General features: G+C 39.5%; 1 protein-coding gene across 5 annotated transcripts in view; it reads left to right on the forward strand.

Annotated features, from left to right (window-relative positions):
• Positions 1 to 868: 868 nt before the first annotated feature.
• slc39a10 (solute carrier family 39 member 10) overlaps positions 869 to 21,564 on the forward strand; it is a 35,354-nt gene continuing 14,658 nt past the window's right edge. The window contains exons 1-5 of one of the 5 annotated variants that reach the window (XM_030758191.1): positions 869 to 901; positions 13,586 to 13,648; positions 16,112 to 16,178; positions 18,345 to 19,502; positions 20,491 to 20,668. In XM_030758191.1, the coding sequence (XP_030614051.1) occupies positions 18,366 to 19,502; positions 20,491 to 20,668 (1,315 nt within the window). In that variant the 5' untranslated portion in view covers positions 869 to 901; positions 13,586 to 13,648; positions 16,112 to 16,178; positions 18,345 to 18,365. Of the gene's footprint in view, positions 902 to 8,167; positions 8,186 to 12,846; positions 12,863 to 13,585; positions 13,649 to 14,177; positions 14,294 to 16,111; positions 16,179 to 18,344; positions 19,503 to 20,490; positions 20,669 to 21,564 lie in introns of those variants that run through there. The other 4 variants (XM_030758193.1, XM_030758192.1, XM_030758195.1 and 1 more) reach the window with 4 other exon arrangements.

Consider the following 21,564-nt stretch of genomic DNA (forward strand, 5'->3'; position numbering starts at 1 on the left):
TATGCATTAATATAATTAATATTTTAGGGTTTTCCACATTATTGAAAATTTATTAATTATTTGTTGTGTTTCTGTAAGTTATTATCTAAATGTAAAGTTTTCATTTTACAAAAAAGTCACATGACAGCCTTGACACAGTCTGGTAGAAAGAAAACAAAAAACAAAAGCAAAGTTCCTCTAAATGTTAGTTTGCCTGCATCAGTGATTGAAAAGTCATTTGTTGTATAAGACCCAGGAAAAATAAAAATGAGGATGTACTGCCAGAAGCACATATATTATAAACAACACAGGCCAAAGTAATTCATTATAACCTTGTGCAAAATAAATAAATAACCAAAGCATTGTAAATTGTAATTTATTTAAGGATTGACTTTATTGAAGATATTGTGGTTTAATAGAACTTTCTTTAAAAAAAATCTGCTCTTGCATTAAATTTAATATTATGGCTTTGTTCTTATTATTGAGACTTTGTCAGTTGTATTGTTACTTATTGCACATATAATTTCTTATAAGCTAAAAAAGTAAAAAAAAAAAAAAAAACATCTAAAATTGCCCCTGCTTTCCCTAATCCATAGTTTTCACGTCACTGAAAACTATGGATTGTGACGTTTAATTGCTTTCCAGTTTTCTTGTTTAAAAACAGCCTGAAAAAGAACACACACTCCGCAGACAGTCATATGATGGCCCAGACACAATTTGGCGGAAAGAAACGTCAGCGCTTTGTTCGGCGCACTGATTACGCAGATTACGTAGACAAAAGAACCGTTCCTGCAAACTCTACGTAAAGTTCCCAAGTAGCGTTGGTGAATGAGCTGGTCACTCGTGTGCTGACGTATAATTGACTGACTTTTTTTTTTTTTGGTACCGAGCGGAGAGGAGATGCACACGGCACTCGAGTGAGGTAACTATATAAAAAAAAAACCCATTTGTTATCATTCACTCCCACAACATGGATCCGGGCAGCGTTTGCTACGGCTCGTAGATTTTGTTCGCCGCTGTTGCGAACATTTGTAACGAAACATAAGACCGTATTTTATATCGTTGGTCTTTGCAGACTGTGAGCTAATTTCCTGTGAGTCGTCTGCTAGCTTATGTTAGCTGGTTGGATTGTTGTCTTCCTTTCCAGGCTAGCGTTAGCTTTCCGAGAAGGGTCTGACTCTGGGAGCAAAGAGGATGATATACTTTTAAATAGTAGCTCTGTGGGTTATTGCGAGGTTTTGAACATTAGCGACTAGTTATTTTTACTTATTTAGTCTTTTTAAACGCTGTCGTATTGAACTCACGTCTCAAGGACGCGGAAGAGGAGCACGCTTTAGTCTGAGATTATTCGCACCACGTGCGGCGTTCAGCCCTCCTTATGATCAGTGCATTGATAAGCGATAGGCAGATAGTCTTAACTTGTGTGATTGATCTATTTTTGAAATTGGACCCGATTTTCACGCTCCGTGCTGAATTGACGCTGCATGGGTGGGAAGCTAGATTGCGAGACTGGTTTTGGTGACATGCTAAACTGGCATTCATGCGGTACACTCCCTCCTGATAAATATTCAGTTATTGTGTTGCACCCAGTTTCTCAGCATCAACAATGTTCGTAGGCTTAATTGAAATCATTAGGGTCATAGTTAATTGTCTGCATACAGACCAATTTGATTACAGGTAGCTTTGTTTACTTAAAACTGAAATTTGTATTGTTTGTTTAATGAATTTAAAAAAACTAGAAGTATATTTTCAAGACATTCTCTTTTAATCAATGATCTGTTTTCAGTGTCGAACACCGTCCTCCCCAGTAGAGTTTTACTGGACCACAAAAAAAAAAACTAATTTACTTTAATTGCTGTTAAATTAATCAATAATAATCTAAATGTGCAAGGGAATTATTAGCTAAAGCTTGAAAATGGGTGTAGTAGAGTAAATTCTGTACCTGCTTTAGAGTCGCCCCATCCACAGGTGTGTCTGCAATGTTTGACAGCCAGCATGAGTTAAAGCTTCAGTATGTCTGTTTTTATTTGAGTCTTCTACATGTAGGTGAATGGTGGTCCTTTTAATCTTGTTTGTGCAGTGTTAATTTGCAATAAAATGCTGAAAGCCCTGGTAATGATACTTGGTTATTTATTTTTTGCCCTTGAGGAATCCTGAAAGAAGAGATTGGGGGGGGAGGCTCATAACTCAATAATATATTTATAAGCTGACAGGTTAATTCTAGTAAACAAAAACAAGTTGTGGAAATGTCTGAGTTACCTAAACTAATGAAACATGACTTTTAATATTGGGTGATTCATAAATGCTTTTTTTTTTTTTTTATATATATATATATCTTCTGGCAAGTGTCAGTCTGTGTGACATGAAGTGTTGTAATACCTATTCTGAAATTCCCAAAATCTTGGCCCTGACAAATCCCACCCATGTTATTATGACTAAAGTAACACTGTGGCTAATAAAAACTAAGCCGAAATAAGCAGGCCTACTGTGAAAACTAACTGAAACTAAATTTAATTGAAAATAAAAAATTCAAGGTGAAGAAAAACTAAGTACAAAATAATAACTGGTGCAGGTAAATTAAAAAAATTCACAAGACTTTCACTCTTGTTATGGTCCACCACCTTTCCTGTGAGTATGCTCTACTTTAACATTGGCACTTTGGAAGAGATGTTAGGTTTAATGCAACCAGAAAGACTAAAAAAAAAGTTCATACCACAGTGACTTACTTGGTGTATTTAATACAATGAATCACATTGAAATTGAAATACATGGATTCCTGCTACTTCATCATACTGTATTTCCAGTTTGGTTGGAAAACTGTTGAAAAAACCACTGCAGGATGCACACTCAGTTATTTAGGAGTGTTTTGGTCTGGCTTAAGGATGCTAGCTGAATTGGTGACTTTGGCTAACAGAATATACTTTGACATCTTGGTGTTACCAGTCTGTGACAAAAGTGCAAGTCAAATAAAGAGGCCAAGAAAAGGAAGAGTTACAGATAATGCAGGTCTCATTTACTTGTTTAACATTATGTAACCGTAATTGTGCATTGAGGGCTCAACATGCATGATTTAACCAGCAGTCAAGACAGTGAATAAACTAGAAATGTTTATTCCGTTCGCACCCCAGCGTTGTTCACATTAAAATCAGAATGAAGAAAGGCTGTTGGGATATGCTCCCTTTACTCCCTAAAACCAGGTACACAATAGCTGATTTTGGGCAGTCCCAAATGAAAGAACTGTGACATCTTTTATGTCGTGGTTCCAGATTGGCAGCCTTTGATTATCCCAAAAACTATGAATAAAGCTATTTTGGTAAATATTGACATGATGATTATTCATATATTCAATTTGTTGATTTCTGGATTATTGATAATTCATGTCCTTTTAACTGTACATTTCCTTAGACTCTAACAATACCTTGATTATACTTCTTTGCGGACACAGACATTGAAGGCTGGAAACCCAGGGGCTGAGTGGTCATTCATGTTATATTTCTTTGAAGTCCAATGGTGCATTGTAATGGAAATTCTCTGTGGACAAGTTTGCACAGTCACAGAAAACAGGCAGGAACATGGACATCCACATGCAACCTCACGCTCACTAAAATTTATGTCACTCAAACTGTAGTGGGCTCACAGACACAGAAAGTATAATCAAGGCTTAAAATAAAGATAAACATGGGTGAATTTTATGTTTTAGGGAGTGACAAAAGGAAATGTGCTGAAAAACACAAAAAGTGCAACAAATGAAACAGAATAATCAAATTATCCTGATTTTAAAATAATGTAAGCTGAGATGATTATTCATAGAGTATATTTAAGCTGAAATTGAAATTTAGTTAACTGTACTGGCCATTCTCCTGTGTGTGTGTGTGTGTGTGTGTGTGTGTGTGTGTGTGTGTGTGTGTGTGTGTGTCTATATATATATATATTTATATATATATATATTTATATTTAATTATTATTATTATACCTACTAGTAACCAACAGGAAGCTGTGTGAAATGAAACGGAAGAGATGGAACTGAAATGTGCCAAAAGGAAACTTTGGGATTTAAATTAAGAAGAAAATGTAGCTGTTTTGGCAGCAGAAGCTTGTGTGTGTGTGCAATTTGTTCTTCAGCTATTCTTATGAACACACCAAAGCAAATTGTAGAGAAAAAAAAACCTGTGCTGGATGGTACATATAACTGCTTCTTGGCTTCAGTACAGTAATAGGTGTTATCATACAGTCTACATATGAGCCCAACTCCTGAAAAACAACCCTATACCATAACAGATCAGATTGCCTGATGGAGCAGCATGATTCGTCATTCCAGAGAACATATCTCCACTGCTCTAGAGTCCAGTGGTGGCATGCTTTACACCACAACCCTTGCATTGTGCTTGGTGATGTAAGGCTTGGATGTAGCTGCTTGGCCATGGAAACCCATTCCATCAAGCACCTCAGCATCTGCTGACCCCACTTATTTTGCGTGGCCTGCCACTTTGTGCTGTCATTCCTAGTCACTTCCACTTTGTTATAATACCACTAACAGTTGACTGTGGAATATTTAGTATTGAGGAAATTTTACAACTGGACTTGTTGCACAGGTGGCATCCTGTCACGGTACCATGCTGGAATTCACTGAGCCCCTGAGAGCGACTCATTCTTTCACAAATGTTGTAGAAGCAGTATGCATGCCTAGGTGCTTGGTTTTATACACCTGTGGCCACGGAAGTGATTGGAACACCTGAGACATACACCTGGAGACAGCACATGTGTCGACTCCAAAGGGTTAAAGATAGATAAATTCTAGAGTTAAATGTCAGGCCATCAAGTTGACAGCTAAAACTTGCCTGAATTTGGATCATGTGACAGGAAAATGATCCCACAGCAGCAAATCTGCAACAGAATGACTGACAAAGAAAAGAATCAAGGTGTTGCAATTGGCCAGTTAAAGTCCAAGCCTCACCCAGACTGAAATGCTGTTCCAGGACTGTGTAGTCTTTTTCACGTGACTCTGCAAGCAGCACGTGATTGGAGCATGTAGCATACAGATATTAGACGCCCACTGTACATTGCACATTTTAAAATTCTTACAGGGCTGAATGAATAAATGCTGCTTTGTAATGTACTGAAGAACATCTAAAGTTCTTAAGATTTACATCTTAGGATGCATATTTATGATTGATAGGCATGACAGTGCTGAAAAAAGGAGCATCTGGTTCCAGCAAGGACAGATGGAAACCCTCTGAGTTCATCTATTTTATCAATGGGACCAAATTTGTCCTTGACATTAATTATGCACTCTAGCTTAAATTGTGTTTTGGACTCAGCTTTGCTTGCTAAACTCTTAAACTTGGCTTACTGTGTGTGTGTGTGTGTGTGTGTGTGTGTGTGTGTGTGTGTGTGTGTGTGTGTGTGTGTGTGTGTGTGTGTGTGTGTGGAGAAAACACAGGCATGTATGTGTAAGTGTTTGAAGAATGATTTTGTTGCTTATTTATAGATTACACTGGGATACAAAGATGGCAAACAACAAATGTGGGTCACATTGCAGATTGAAGTTTTTTGTTAAAATTAGATATTATGTGTCCTTGAAATTTCTGTTTCGGGTCCATGGAGGAAAAAGTCTCTTCAGTGTAAGGGCATTATACTGAGCAACGCTGACTGTGAAATCAGTTCTAACATCCAAGAATAGCCTCCCATCTAAATAGCAATGAGTCGTTGGCCAAAGTGTGGCCTGCATCTGCAGCTTTCCATGGGCCATATTTGGCCTTGACTGATGGCGTTGTCTCAGTGTTGCTGCAATTCAGCCACAACTCTGACCTACATGAGCTGACCCACTCACCAACTACCATAAACTAAGGCTGGCTGACACAACAATTGGCATAAGTGCCAAAAGCAGACCGTCACTGTTTAACTGGGCAACTGCTAGTGTGATCAACACGCCCAGACTTACTCTACAGTTGCTTTTAGTGATTTGTGTCTAATAAATGGTTGTACATTATTTGCAGCCTGTGTGTTTGCCAATCATTTTTTGTGTAAGGCTTGTCCGGCAGTGCAATTACTAAAATGGCCATGATGTTTTCTTGTTTTACCTTCTAGCCATTGATTATTAATTGAAACTAATGCCACCTTAATACTGGATAGTTCAAGCCCTTTCAGAAAGTTACTGCCAGCTGTTGGCCTTTGTAAACATAGACCTGACTGGTGTATTTGTTCTGCATGTCAAACCTTTCCAACACTACAGTGTGGGAAAACATAGTAATTCTGATGCTGCATTTAAACTTTAGCAGCTGAGCTTGACCATGTGACATGCTTAAATGCTTTGTTACTTTTATGTGATTGGCAGGTTAGGTATTTGCATTAAAGAACAGTTGAACAGTGTACCTAATGGAGTGGCTGAGTGTATATTTCATTGCAGTTGGTTTGTCAGTGCACAGTATTGTTTCAGGCATTTTTTTTTCTTTCTTCACGCCCAATTTTAGTTTCTAGTTTAGCTTTAGGTAACAACAATACCCTTGGAATCTGATTTGGGTGATGAAGACTTTCCAGTAGCTTTCATTTTCACTGTCTGCAGTGGATCAAAGTTTAGCGAAGCAACACCCATCCCAAGGCCAAAGTTTAGATCTTTTATTGTGGTAAAAGCAGTACTGCAAAAGTTTTTCGCACTGAATGTTGTTGCTGCCATATCGTAACTGTGACGAGCGTCTACACAGAGCTCCTGGTATTCCTTAATTTCACTGTCTGCCCAGTGACGGGGCCTAACGTCTTCTTGAGTGTTACAAGGTAGTATTTGGAGAACTCATCTGTTTATTTTATTTTAGCAAACATAATATGATCAGTAAATATAGCATATTGTGTCTTTTGTGGTTGTTTTTCAGTCGTACTCACTAGCAGCTGTTAACTATTCTAATGTTCTGCTTTCTTGACTGGTATTTTGCTATATTTGGTTTATAGGAACAAACTCAGTAAGATGTTAAGCATGCCCAAGAAGGCTATACTTAAAGAAAAACACAGTATGACACAGCTTTGTGAGTCCTGTGTGATTTGGAAAGAGTCAGCAATCCTCAGTGGCGGATTACACCCTGTTGCACCCTCCCTATACCTACACAACCACCACAGGGCTTTAGCCAGAAAAAATACACAGCCTGGCGCTGTCGAAGGATTGGACCACGCGAAAAAAAAGGTCCAGGTGATAACTGTGTTACTTGTACATTGTTGTAGTTTCATTGAGGGTAAAGTTGCTGTTATGGAGCTCATCCATCCATTTTCCTATGCTTATCCAGTTCAGGGTCACAGGGGGTGCTGGAGCCTATCCCAGCTGCCATAGTTCAAGAGGCAGGGCACACCCTGGACAGGCCGCCACTTTGTTGCAGGGCTAACACAGAGAGAGACAGACAGCCATTCACACTCACATGCACACCTACGGGCCATTTAGAATCACGAACTGCATGTCTTTGGACTGCGGGAGGAAGCAGGAGAGTGCATGCAGACACGGGGAGAACATGCAGACTCCACACAAAAGGGCCCCAGCCAGATGGTGGATTTGAACCCAGGCCCTTATTGCTGTGCACACCACTATGCTGCCCATTATATAGCCAGTTGTTAAATGTTTATAATGTAACTGTAACTGAAACACCTTTTCCTTGTTGTTGTATTTATCTGACAGTTGTCACAGATACAAGGTAATTTCCGGTAATTTCCAAAGGGATAATAAATAAATTCAGCTAATCTCAATCTTGGTTAAGATATGGCTTAGAAAGATGGAATCACTCATGGGGTCAGTGGTGCAGGCATTAGGAGGTGCATGAGCTTAAAATGTTTATGCAATCTTAGTAAAGGACATTTAATGGTTTTCATGAATAAGATCTGAGATAACACTATCAGAGGGCATTCTGGGCCATTTCCGATTGATAAGTTGCTAATTCACATCAAAAGTCAAATATTAAAATGAGCATGATACCCTAGTAGTACACATGTAGCTGCACTCACGTATGTGCACAAAGAGTAGTTGGTCAGGTGGTCGATCCCCGACTGCTGAAATGCGCAGTCACACACATTCCCCCTCCGTTCCTCCCCGCCTCTCTGCTCAAATTAGTTAAATCACTGGACTCACAAGCCTCAAAACATTCAACCTGTTATGGTAGTGCTGCTGTGAACATTTTGCTTTGGCGTAGTGTGAACTCCTGCCTTTTTTTTTTGACGCATTTTTAAACCAGAGGTAAGCATCACTGCATATTTTTGGTAAGGTTTGTTATTTATTCCTTCTTTGGACTTTTTTTTTGTTTTTTTGTTTTTTTTTGTAGTGTAGTCCTTGGCTGATTGTTCTGTTTACTTTTATATGTACCATCCAGCACTGCAGAGTTTTTGCACTGTGATGAGCATGTTTCCAGGCCACAGAGCATCAGCAATGCACCTGCGTCTCACCACAGCAGCCTCGTCATTTTGCTAACTTCTTGAGTTTGCCCGCAGAATTCATAACTGTAAGCATCAGTGTACAAGTGACTCAGTGGCATCAAACTGCAAGATCTAAACTAGATGTGGTGTTTGTTGTCACGTTCTTGGACTGCGAGGAGTTTAAGGGGGGGTTGCGGTCTGTTTACATGTGAACCTGAATGTGTCGTGGTAGCTGACAGCCTAATTTCAAACCCCAGTGGGATGTTTGGGTTTAACCATATGGCATGTGTCAACCTTGTTTTCCCAGATTTGTCTTACATGGACATTTAAGTGTTTTTGGAAGGATTTCTTGGGTTATTCATTTACCTTGTTGTTCAGCTGCTGACAAAGGGATCAGCTCATAGTAAAACATGTGTCTTCACCCACCACCTGTGCTGAGTCTGCTATAATGAAATCTGCATTGCAGCTTATGACAGGATGGTACTTGTGGTAATTATGCTAGATGGTGCATATACAGAATAACTACTTCTGATAAGAGGATTGCTGGTTTCACCTGTTGAGATGACTAACTTGATCACCGTTTCTTCAACATTAGTAAATGCGTGCCCACAGTTTGACCAAAGTAGTCCCTCTGTAGCTGCAAAGTGTATGCTTGCTTGTGCTTTATGAGGTAGTTAAGTTGTAATTACTTGATGTTTTCAGTGTTGTAATGTCTCACCACTGTTGAATGACTGCTTAGGACAACAGTTACGTGTAAGCTAAAAAACAATCACAACCTGTTATGTTCCCTGCTGTTTTTGGTGATTGTCTGCTGAGATGCATGACTTAAACTCAGGTGTGTCGTGTGTTTCTTTTCCTGCCACACAGACTGTGATCCTTCATGCTTTCCCCAGACCATCTGCTGGGAGTTTTGTCCATGTGGCAGCTGACATCTGCCCTCTTACATACGCCTGAGGCCTTACTAAGAAAACTCTCTACTTTGACATGTTTTTATTTTTCTGTGTCAAGAAGAAAGTTGTGTTCCCATTCCCCACTTGGCTCAAGGTTTTAGTTGTGTAGCTTCTTGGCTTAGTAGTGTGGGTCAAAAAGTGGAGGCATAATCCTGCCTGATGTAACCATCACAGGTCTGTGAAACTTTTTGGGGAAATTTATCACACTTCAAGAGCTCAAAATATTGCAATACTTTGGAAACCATGTGTACATTTATTGCCTTTTTAGTGTCTCTCTGGAGTTGTAGTAAAATATTCTATGTGAGAAAGTAATCATATAGACATATCTCTATATTGTTTTGTTTGGCACAAACTAATATAATTGTTTTGTATCTGTTAACATGAGAGGTTTCACTTGCATATCTTTAATACCAGATTTAATGTTTTGCTTCATTCCTGTTTCCCTGCAGACACCGGCCTCATGCCGAGATAAGAGGGATGTGTATGGTCGTGTGAGAATCATATGAACCAGCTTAGGGGTCAAAGTTGGGTTTTTTTTTTTTTTTTTCTTTGGGAGAAATAACAGCATTCCTTCAGGTATCAACAACTTTGAAAAGAAACAAGGACGTCTTTTTGAAGATTAATGTATAACAATAAGGTTTCAGAAAAAGGAGTTATTTGTAAGTTTGGTGTTAAGTTTTTCAGTTATACAGCTTGGCTACTTGACACATTCCTGCTCATGTGATAGTCCCAGTTTACAAAGTGAATCAGTAGGCATTCAGCTGTTATTAGCCCTTAGAAACTTAGCACAAAAAGTAAGCAAATTTGTGTTTGGTTGATTATTTCTTTGTTGTAACAGTGTTTCTTGGCAGTAAATCTTATACCATTGGAAAGCCTGCTTATTTCCTCTTAAATGGTGGCACATTTATAAGAAAAATGCATCTGCGGGTTGATCAGCTGAGTTGAGTATGTGTGAAAAACTTGCCAAATCATCTCAGTTTTTCATGGGCACAAGCCACATACTCAGCTCTGCTGATCCACCAACAGATGCTTTTTTTCTTGCAACAAAGAAATAATCGACCAAACACAAATGTTCTTACTTTTGTGCTACGTTTAGATTAATTTTGTGTGTAGAAGCACAAAAGTTTTTCTGAATACAAGCCTCTCACCTCAAATGTATTGTCCTGTTTTTTTGGGACACAGGTCAGTTGCCTTTTGGGATATCACAGCATCCACAACTAAATTAATATTACACACAGAGGACTTCTTTGGCTTTCAAGTCATGGATACCAAAGTGTGCTCAAGGAGAGCGCTTCAGGGTTTAAGTGGTCTTGATGGACGAAACTGAAGAGGTTTGCTCCTCAAACTAAACATTATGCATGTGAGCTTAACAGTTCTGGGGTCAGGATTGAGCAGTGGTGGTTTTTCTCTGGATGTATATGCGTTCAAGAGATTTCTAGATACTGTTCAAACCCAGGGGAAGACATTTAAAGCTGCCAGTGGTCAAAATCTTTTAAAATGGGGGTGGGAGCATCTGGTGCATATTGCAGCTGTGCAATTGGGTTGTAGTTCTCCTTGGGGGTGCATAAATGGCACAAATCACAATATCCCCATAATCCTCAGGGAAGGAAGAACAGCCTAAAATTCAGCAGCTCTCTCATTTGTTGTGTTGCCTAAACTGTTTACTGTTCATGTAAGCACATTGTCCACCCTCCATTTACCTTTATTGCCAGATTCAAAAATCATATCAGGACACACCAAAGAAAAGTCCACGTAGTGATTGAGCTGCAAAAATCCCCATGCAGCCATGCTTCGTTAAAAAGTGATAACACGTTATCTTGGGATGTTCTGGTGTTGGATTTATTGGCTTTTTGGGAAAAACAAACAAAAATTCCAACATATTAAATGTTATTATTCTGTTGTAAAATATATCATAAAAATAATTATGAAATGTGCAAACCTCAGTCAGACTTCAGGCCATGTGTACGCACATTTTCAAGGGCAAGTCAAGCCTGATGTTGTGCAGTTAAAACAGGTAGTTAATACAGGTGGTATTAATATATTTTTGCCTCTTGTTATTATTATCACTGGTGACTGTGGATAGTATAAATGACTGTGACCATGTATTATATACGTGTACCATGTATGGCCACCTGGCCAAGCTACATTTCTGTGAACTTACAGCTTATCGCCTTTGTTACTTTTTCCTTTTTGGTAGTTTTGCTTCTGTTTGTGATCCTAGAGCTGAGACTGCAAAAAAGCCCATTTCCTTTTCTCCGCTTCTCTGGTAAACATCTTAGTTTCACAGTTGGTGAAACTGCACTTCTTCTTTCTTGTTCTTTTCATTGCTCTGTCTGTCAATCACAAGAAGGTGCAAACAGCAATTTTAAATAAAAATAAGTAAATAAAAGAGGTTCTATAGCCACTCTTTCTAAATTTGTACTATCTGGTGTAAAGATTAAATTTGTCTGCCATAGTCCTCGGGGAGTATGTAACAATTAGGATCTGTTTTTGTCTTATCTCCCCTCCTGTTTGCCTTATTGCGGCCCTGCTCCATTTATGGACTTATTGTCTGGCTATCAGTATCTTCATCGCGGTTGTAGTTCCTTGGGCAAATTGGCCAAAAGCTGTATTCCTAATCTACTAGAGGTTTACATTGACAGTAGAATGTCTGTCATAAATGCTTCTTATCCAGAATCTTACATTTCAGTGTTTTCACCCAAAACAGAAACAAAATCAAACACAAATTTTGTAGTAGCACAGTGGATCAGTTCTCCTACAGGAAGTAGAGATGTTGTGGCTTACCTAAGACTGTATATAAAAGATGGGCATCTGTTACTACGTTTTCACCGCCAAGGTGCCAGTGCGGGTGTCGGTTTCAACGAACTGGTGAAATGCTTAAGAACGGGCCTGCGTTTCCACCGCGCTTTCTGGACATGCTCCTTTATGTATGAGTGTGGGTGGGTCCTCGTCTGGATGTGGAAGCTGAAGGGCACAAACGTGGGAGAACACACTCCCCTTTCTTGTGCTGCGAACATATTTTATGGTCCAAACCAAACTACTGCAGCATCTGTGTGCAGCACAGAGGTAAACACAGACAGCGATTACGAGCAAGACGACACGTACGCAAAGCAGCAAGTTCAGCCTCAGAGCCCAACCTAATTCACAGCCGTGAAAATCGCATCATTTTTCCCATGTAATACACACTATGCAGTGAAATAGCGGTGTAAAACTACATTGAGATCGCAGAGTCACGCCCTTCTGCCACTTTCGGCATGTGTTCTTGGTTCGAGACCAGCTAGCTTGCGGGGCCCGAGTTGGACCCGTTTTTTTTGGTTGAGCACAGAGCGCGTTTGCAGTGGAAAAAATGTTAAACGGTTCAAATACTGGCACCAGCACTGGGACCCGGACAGTGGAAAAAGGGCCACTGTGACAACATCCACTGGTTCACAAAGCCAAGTGTTTTTGCCATCGTCACGTTATCTTTCTGAAATCAAACATTATGAGCACAGAGTGGATCTGACTGTGACTGAGATTAGAGGCTCATACAGTATCAACTTGTCAATCACCAGGTAAGCATACCTAAAGCATACCTGGCTTTGGTTCTCCTTCTGAAGACCACAGCCTACCAAACGAATATCTTGTTGTGTTCACCAAGATTTGAAACTAGCTATTGAGTCCATGAACTTGCTAGAAACGTGTTTACAGTGATTATAGATCAAGGTAACTGGTGGATAGTTTTCCTGTAGACTTCTATAGATCTGTATGTCTTTTTGAAACTCTAGGAGTCGCCCCTGCTGGATTTTAGGTTTAAGGCATTACCATGTGGGCTTCAGTTTTCAGATCTTGAAGCTGTGCCCATGAAGCCTAATTTTACCTGGTAAAATTAATTCAATTCAATTCAATTCAATTTTATTTATATAGCGCCAAATCACAACAAACTGTCACCTCAAGGCGCTTTGTATTATGGGTAAAGACCCTACAATAATACAGAGAAAACCCAACAGTCAAAACGACCCCCTATGAGCAGCACTTGGCGACAGTGGGAAGGAAAAACTCCCTTTAAACAGGAAGAAACCTCCAGCAGAACCAGGCTCAGGGAGGGGCAGTCATCTGCCGCGACCGGTTGGGCTGAGGGGAGAGAAAGACATGCTGTGGAAGAGAGCCAGAGATTAATATCAATTAATGAAATTAATTAACATTATTCAACTTGGTACGACCTGAATACTTCTTCACATTTGCTTTATGCAAAAGTCTGACTCTCACTTCTCTGCCTATCTTATTATTTTTTTCAGTGTGCAAGTTTCAGAAGAGTTGTTACACCAGGACTGGGGGCCAAGCAGGAGAAGAAGTATTCGGTGAGTGAAAAGTTATTGTAATGCCCTGTCTAATCAAATTTCCCACACATTCAGATTCTATTTGTGGCTGTGCTGGGGATCTGGGGGTACATGTGCGGATGCAGGGTTTTTCTTGGCTCAAAATTGGGTTTGGGGTGTGACCACCTCGTCCATATTTAGTTAAGTCAGAGAGTTTGTTCACCCTTACTTAACAAAACTCTGTGAATTTTCCTTTTATTTTTTGGTCATTTAACAAACAAAATGAAAATCCCATGTGCAAAATAAACTTGCTAAAATCCCAGTCCTGTGTTGAAGGCAGAAACCTTTTTGGCATGCACCAACTTTTTTATATGTAGGGGATAAACAGTTTTTACAGTTCTTATTGCAAGTTTTTCATTTTCAAAGTACTTTGAGTCTCGAGGCTGCAATTGGACCGCAGCTGGCATCGGATAGCTCGGCATTGCCGCACAAGAACCTGTTCTCCACTTTCTCTAGTTGCTTCAGATTCTGGTTAGAGTGGCCCTCCAGCTCATAGTGGATCTACCAACCAGCTGCAGTACAAGACAGTGTTGGAGTTCATCCCAGCGTAGGACAAGATCCTCTCTGGGGAAGCAGCTGAATGATATCGAGGACCCCGACAACATCAACTGGCCAACAAGACAGCCAGTAGGGAAAACATGAGATGGGAAACATGAGAGCTGGGGCTTTAAACACAAGTGTTAGAGGATTGTCTGAGTTGGATGGTGCTGTTTTTTCAGACAGGAAAAAAATAAATAAATAAAAATTGTAAGTTGCCAAATATAGTCAGGTACCCATTTATATACCTCAGCAGCCCACCCAAGTAAAGTGTGTGTGGGAAACACTGGTAATGCTAGGATTATTTGCTTAACATGTGCTGAAACAATTGTGATTACATTGTTGAACGCTCAGTGAAATCAATTTTATATCCATTCATGTATATGTGTGCGCAAAATGGGCTGAATAATTTTCAGAGAGAAAAGAAAAACCCCCTTCAAATTGATTTATCCTGCTTATGTTTTATATTATCTTGTGCAACACACAATTAAGCAGTAACACTAAATAGAGATTCTGTTGTTTCCAATAAATGCCAAGCACAACAAAGACTCGAGTCAGGAAACACTCCAGGCTCTGCTGCTGCTGAGAGGGTGTGCTCTTAAAAATAGGTCCTGCTTTGCCCCAACCTATCTGCTGTTAGGTTCATAGGTCACTGCTGTCTCATGTTTATAAACACTGTCTTGCTGGCAGTGGTGAAGTATGCTTCGAACCACACTTAACTACTGCAACCTTGAGTCAGAACACCCTCATTCAAATTTCACACACCATTCATTCAAGAGCTCACAGTGGTAAGTTGCCTTGAATTTTAGTCTCAGAGTGGAGCTGGTATTAAGTAGGCGATTTAATTTTTCATGTTTTTGAAATATTTGTTAGGTTTGCCGCTCTTTGAAGGTGTTTAGTTGAATGTGGTTTAAATGTGTTTGAAAAGGTTTTGGTCTGTTTACAGTAATTGTTGCCGAAAGTTCAGGGACAGCAAAAAAAAGAAAAAAAAAAAAAAGATCTAATATTACGTTGCCAAAGTCTTTAACACACTCAACAGTACTTGTGCACAAGCTCTTGATCTTAACTCCATTGTGAGCTTATAGTCATTAGCTGATAAGCTACTGTCTGGACAGTGATCAAGGCACTGATGAATGAATGGGGCCTTTTGTTTTAACTTTGATTGACCTTTTCTAAGTGTTTCCTTTTGTAAATACATTTTAGTGGGATTCTTGGAACTATGTTTGGATCAGTATTGGAAGGACTCACTGGCTTTTTTTAAATTTTTTGGTGTGTTATGCAGTTAAGGAGATTTTGTATCTTAAACTTCTCATTAGGGATGATAAACTGTCCATCATCGTAAGATAAACTAAAATATTGTCATTAGATGGATCCTTGTAGATTTTTTTTTTTTTGGCTTGTTTTTGCTTCTAACCAAAAATCTGAGTTTTTACAGTTTTAAAGAGACACTCTGGTGTACTGATCTTTGAATTTTTTTGTTTTTGTTTCTTTTCTTTTGAGTTTTTATTTTGCTATTTCTTGCTGTTTTGTGGATATCCAGAAACTAATCAATGCAGTTAAATTGTGATGTTTTTTGTTTGTGGCGTTCACACAAGCCTACAGTGTGTTGTTTCTTGCCTTGACAGCTGTGAGGAGGATCTATCATCCTCTTTGTTTTCAACAGTGTTTGTGGTCTTCACAACTCAGATCTATTCCCTCATGATTTGCATGCTGTAAATCCAGTATAAACTTTACTAACAAGTCGAAGTAACTGTGTGTGTGTGTGTGTGTGTGTGTGTGTGTAGGAGAGTTCACACACATTTGTCTGGTCTCTTCTGTGTGCCATCTCACTATTATCCAGCAGTATTCCTCATTTGACCTCTCTTTATTTCTCTCCACCCCCTCCTCTCACGCATCAACCACCCACAGGCTCCACGAGAGACCTTATGAGAATCATTTGACTGGAATGATACTGCTGCTTCAGGCATTTTAAAGTGTGTGTGTGTGTGTGTGTGGGGGGGGGGGCAAGCAATTTGTTACACAAATTTATGCTCCAGAAGGCTGATTCGTGATTCAGTCATTAGATTTGTTATTCTAAGCTTAAGGTAGCAGCTTTGAATCGTCTTTTTATTTGCTGTGTGCAAGCTTTTTATCTCGACTCTCTTTGTGTGCTTAACATTGTATGTGAACTTTTGAACTGGAGGATATCAGTGTGCCATTGTGTTAGTAGGCCTGATGTTGATCACTGATTAATTGACATCAATAATGTGTAACCTGAGAGTGGTTCATGTTTGTGATTACTGTCATTGTATATGGTGTTCCCATATGAGCCATATATCAGTAATACTTGGCTGTTTGCTTTATTATGAAAGATTTCATTATTCCTCGTTGTGCTGCAACATTTAAACAAGTGTTAGATTGAGTAGCTGTGTCTGTTTTTTTTTGTTTTTTTTGTTTTTTTTTACATGGAGCTAGATTATAATTACCTCGCCCACTGACAGGTGGAGACATTATGCTTTCATTCATGTTTGTATGTTTGTCGGATAACTCAGAAAAACGGATTTCGATGACACTTTCTGGAGTTTTTGGGAGTGATACGAGGAAGAAATGATTAAATTTTGGTGGTGATCTGGATCCAGGAATTTTTAAATTCATTGTGAGATAGTGACATTATTCACATTTACTCAAGATGATTATGAGCAGATTTCGATGAAAACTCCCGGTAGTACTGGCACATAGAAAATATGGATTGGGCGAGGCATGCACTGTACTTAGTGCCCTTCTAGTTAACGTGTGTTGTTTGTTTATCGTAACCAGAATCTTATTAAGGTAATTTATTGTCAAAATGCTTCTGTCCAAAGAAGCAAATCCAAACAGTTTTCAGAAACAAGCTAAATAAGTTTTGTTTTGCATATAAATACATATTTTAATGCAAGATAATCCCATCCCTGCATGTGATTATTGTTTTTTTATGTCACACAATTTTACATATTGAGAATATATGCTGATTTAAATTAATACTGTGACAACTTTAATTTCAGGTGATTAAAGAGAGATTTCCTTTTCATTCAGACAAAAATTCCCCAACAGGATACAGTTCCTGACATCTTACAGTCTCAGTGTTTAACGCGACACAGTCACCATGAGCTTTTTCAATTGTAGGTCAGATAATTAAATCAAGATTCAGATCCTCGCTATGATTTGGTGACATCAAGGGTTTATACTCTTTCTGCCAAAAAGAGTATTTCAAATCCCTGCTTTTATTTATTTTTTTCCAATGTATAAAATAGTTTTCATGTGATCATTTACTGTTGCAGAGTTCAGTGATTTGGTTTGCAGTAGGTGAGTCACTCACTGATGCACTGATAAGCATAGTCATCTTTTTAAAAAAAAAAATCAAAGATGAATTTGTGTAGTTGTACTATTTGATTATACTTTCAGCGCCTGCTCGGAGCTGCTTGGGTTAGAGTGACGTTGATTTTGTTAGTCGTTTTCTAATGACAAAACGATAATTTCCCTAAAACACAAATTCACCCACGTTAGTCTTCGTTCACGTCTTTATTATTTTAAGCTGATTTACGCCTTGACTATAGTTTTCATGTCTGTGAATCTTTTAGAGTCTGAGTGACATAAATTTTATAATCAGGCGGTGAGAGCGAGGATCCGTGTGGATGTCCACCTGCCTGCTTAGTTTTTGTGATCGTGCAGAGTTGTCTTTGGAGAACTTCATTACTGTGCACCAAGTGTGCATGCGCCCCAGGTGGCGGACTTTAAAGAAGTAGAACGGGACTGATCTCCAGCTGTCTGTGTCTGCAGCTGAGCATAATCAAAGCTTAAGAAACTGAAACTCACTCTGCAAATGGTGCATGTCTTAAGTTTCAAAAGCATAACATGAAGCCTGTGTAGAACTAGTCAGAAACATAAACTCACCTCTAAAAACAGTCTGACATTTACGTGTTTGCTTAAGTTGTGGGGTTTTTGTGTTAATTTACTACAGATTTGTAAAATATTACGAGATTAAGTTGTAAATGTACACACTATATTAGAACAAACAACATCACATCATCGCAAAGATTTAAAAAATATTTAATCATTGCTTCGTTAGCACTTCTGTCAGGGTCTTATTCATGCACTTAATTATCCATTTCTTTATTTATTGCAGGGGACAAGAAGTGAAGGGACAATGCGAGTCCAGGTGCACACCAAGTTCTGTTTGCTGTGTGTGCTCACGTTTCTCTTCCATCAGTGCAACCACTGCCATGGAGAAGGACACCACCATCAGCACGATGGACATCACCACAGTGATCACAGCAGCGTTCACAGCGACCTGCAGATTTCTGAGGCTCCATACATGAGGGGAGTCACAGTGTCCCCAGGGTCCAAGAGCGTGCAAGTTGCGGATGCGCTTGAGGAGGAGCAGCACTTCTATATCCAGCAGCTTTTCAGGCGCTATGGCCAGAAGGACCGGTTAGATTTCCAGGGCTTTCAGAGTCTGTTGTTTAGCTTGGGTTTGGGAGAAGTGAAGGTGGTAGGTGTGAATCATGAGGATCTGGGCCATGACCATGTAGCCCACCTCGACCTGCTGGATATGCAGGAGGGGGTGCACTCACATTCATCCACTAATGATGGCCATGGCCACCAGCATGGTCACGGTCATCCACACCAAAAGCCAGACTTCCAGCATCCACACACAGAACGAGTTCCCACTCGGTGCAGCCAAACCACTGCTGGTGCACCCATAGAACATGACCATGTTCATGATCACGACCATGACCATGGACATAATCACAGTCACACTAATGTAGAAGATAGTGACACACACGACTACAGTCACAATCACACACATGACGAAGAGCACAAACACGAGCAGGTTAACCACATGGACCTGTCTTCCCACCCTCACACTGACCACGACAGCAGCAATCACAGTGATCATGAACATGACCACAATCACATTCATGAAGTGCACACAGGCATAGATGGCACTCCCCTCAACCAGGAGCAGCTGCGTTCTGCCAACTTGGAGCCATCTCAAGTGCCCCAGAGGCTGCAGCCTGCTCCTGCTACAACAGCAATCCGGCCCAAGAAACCCAGGAAACCGGGAAGGGTCAGAGGACAGCGGGGGCAAGACAAAACCCCTTCTTCTCACGTATCTCCGTCTGGTGACCATGACCATGAAAACAGTCATGACCATGATCGCACTCATGGCCACAGTCACTCTCATAAAGATAAGAGAGAGGTACCGGGGGCACCTCCCATTTCTCAGTCTGTCCCCAAACCAGCTAATCATCCAGGTGGATTGTTGCATCAGCATGAAAAGGTAAGGTTTTTTTTTATTAAATTGACCTGTTGTGATAATTTCTCCCTATTTTCCTTCTTGGAATAGCTTTGCATCATTCACAGGTCAGAATAAGTTCTGAAAATGTCCTGAACTAGTTTGTGATGTTTTCTCGAGAACATGAAGACAGTGTGCCAGTTTTTCTTATTTCAATTAAAGATGTGTTTGCAAAGACATGCAAAACATTCAGTTTTGTCCGATGGTAATCAGTCCTTCTGAAATTTCTTGGATCCAGACATGGTCCCTGACCGGCTCAAACTTTTAATTATTTTTTACCTGATTAACTGGTCAAATTCTGATGCAAATCTCTCTATAATTTTATGTAATCCTGCAAAAAAAAAAAATCAACAAGCATCCAGACAAATTAAACCAATTACATAACCAAGGTTAAATATAGTGTGGTGAAAGACTTTAAAGTAGTACACTTGTTTATAATATTTATTGTTTCACAATAAAAACACAGGGACTAAAAAACCAAGAAAAATTAAATAAACTGACTTCAGTGCATCAGCTTCAGTTGTCAGAAAAATTGTTATTTAAATGGTATTGTTTTAATAAGTGATCAGTGCTTAGTCAAGTTTTTCTTGTACCACTACTGCTTAAGTTAATTTAATGTGTTGCTTTTCAGAGGAACTGGCTAATTAGAGCATTTGCAACCCAGCCTCACTTATCCTTTTTAAATAAATTGTTGGCTTTCCTTGTGGAAGTGTTTGTATTATCTGTCAGTGCTGTCAAAATTAAATCCACTTAACACAAAATCTGCCTTTTGCTACAGCACATATTCAGTTTGAAAGAAATTTGGCTTCGCAAGAAGTGATTCCATTGTTAGTAATCAAGCAACCAGGGGTTGAGTTTTAATATCCCATAACCTTTTTGTGGTGCTTCACTTTTATACTTTTGATGTTATTTATTTTTGTTGGTGGTTTCCTCCATTAAGTTTTACTTTCCTGGTCTCTCCTTCACTTTTCAGTGTTTGAACATCACTCAGCTCCTCACCCACTACGGTCTTAGTTCGGACTCACTCATCTCCCCCAGCCAGTTCACCTATCTTTGTCCAGCCTTGCTCTACCAAATAGACAGTCGCGTCTGTATCCGCCATTACCATCAGATGGATGTGGAGCAGGAAGCCTCTGAGTCTGTCAGTTCTGGTAAGACCTGACTTATTGATCTGATTTTTACTGGGAAAAAAATGAGTGTCATCTGTTCAGTCTAGAGCACATGGTTTATGCCCACATGACTTTTTTGTTAGACAGACATTTGAATTTGCATGTTTTGAGATATGCTGGAACTGCAGTGAGAGACTAGTAACCTAACCTAACTCACAGTGAAGCATTTAAAAATGTGGTTCACAAAGCAAACTGTAACTTACAGTTTTAGTCTGACGCCATCGGCCATAGGACACTGCTTGCTTCAGTAAAACCACAGGGACCCCGTCATAAAACAATGTGATGCTATCACGACGTAACCTGGAGGGTGTTCTCTTATCAATGGAAGATCTGTGAAATATCAACTTTATTTTCTTCTTTTTCTTTCCAATTTTAAAGGTGGGATTACAGGGGGAGCTAGGTAATATTGACCAAAAAAGAAGAAAATCTTGATATTTTTAGGCTTAATGGTAATTTCCAATAGATCTATATCTTTGTGTTTTCTTCAAAAGCAGCATTCAAAGATGTCACAAGAAGTCTTGTAAAAATTCAATTTCATGGATTTCTATTTAGCTCCCAAGAAGCCAGGATCCACCAACCAGCATAGAAAGAAAAGCCAAATACTGCTGTGGGCACAGTCAGCTGTAACATGGATATAGCTGCCTAACAAGGACAGCAGCTGCAATTCCACTCATTGAGCATAAAGGCAAAAAAAGAAAAAAATATCTGCACCAACTCTGTTTTTCTTTGGTTGTACTTGAGCCACATAATATCTGCTTTTTTTTTTTTAACCTGCCTCACTCAAGAGCACCTGTCAGATCTGCTTCTTTGTAAGCACTGTAAACAATATTCCACACATTTTTGCCACCTTACCAGCCGTCAGACAACTCATTCTGAAA

The sequence above is a fragment of the Archocentrus centrarchus genome, chromosome 21 (genome assembly GCF_007364275.1).
Source record: "Archocentrus centrarchus isolate MPI-CPG fArcCen1 chromosome 21, fArcCen1, whole genome shotgun sequence".
Taxonomy (NCBI): domain Eukaryota; kingdom Metazoa; phylum Chordata; class Actinopteri; order Cichliformes; family Cichlidae; genus Archocentrus; species Archocentrus centrarchus.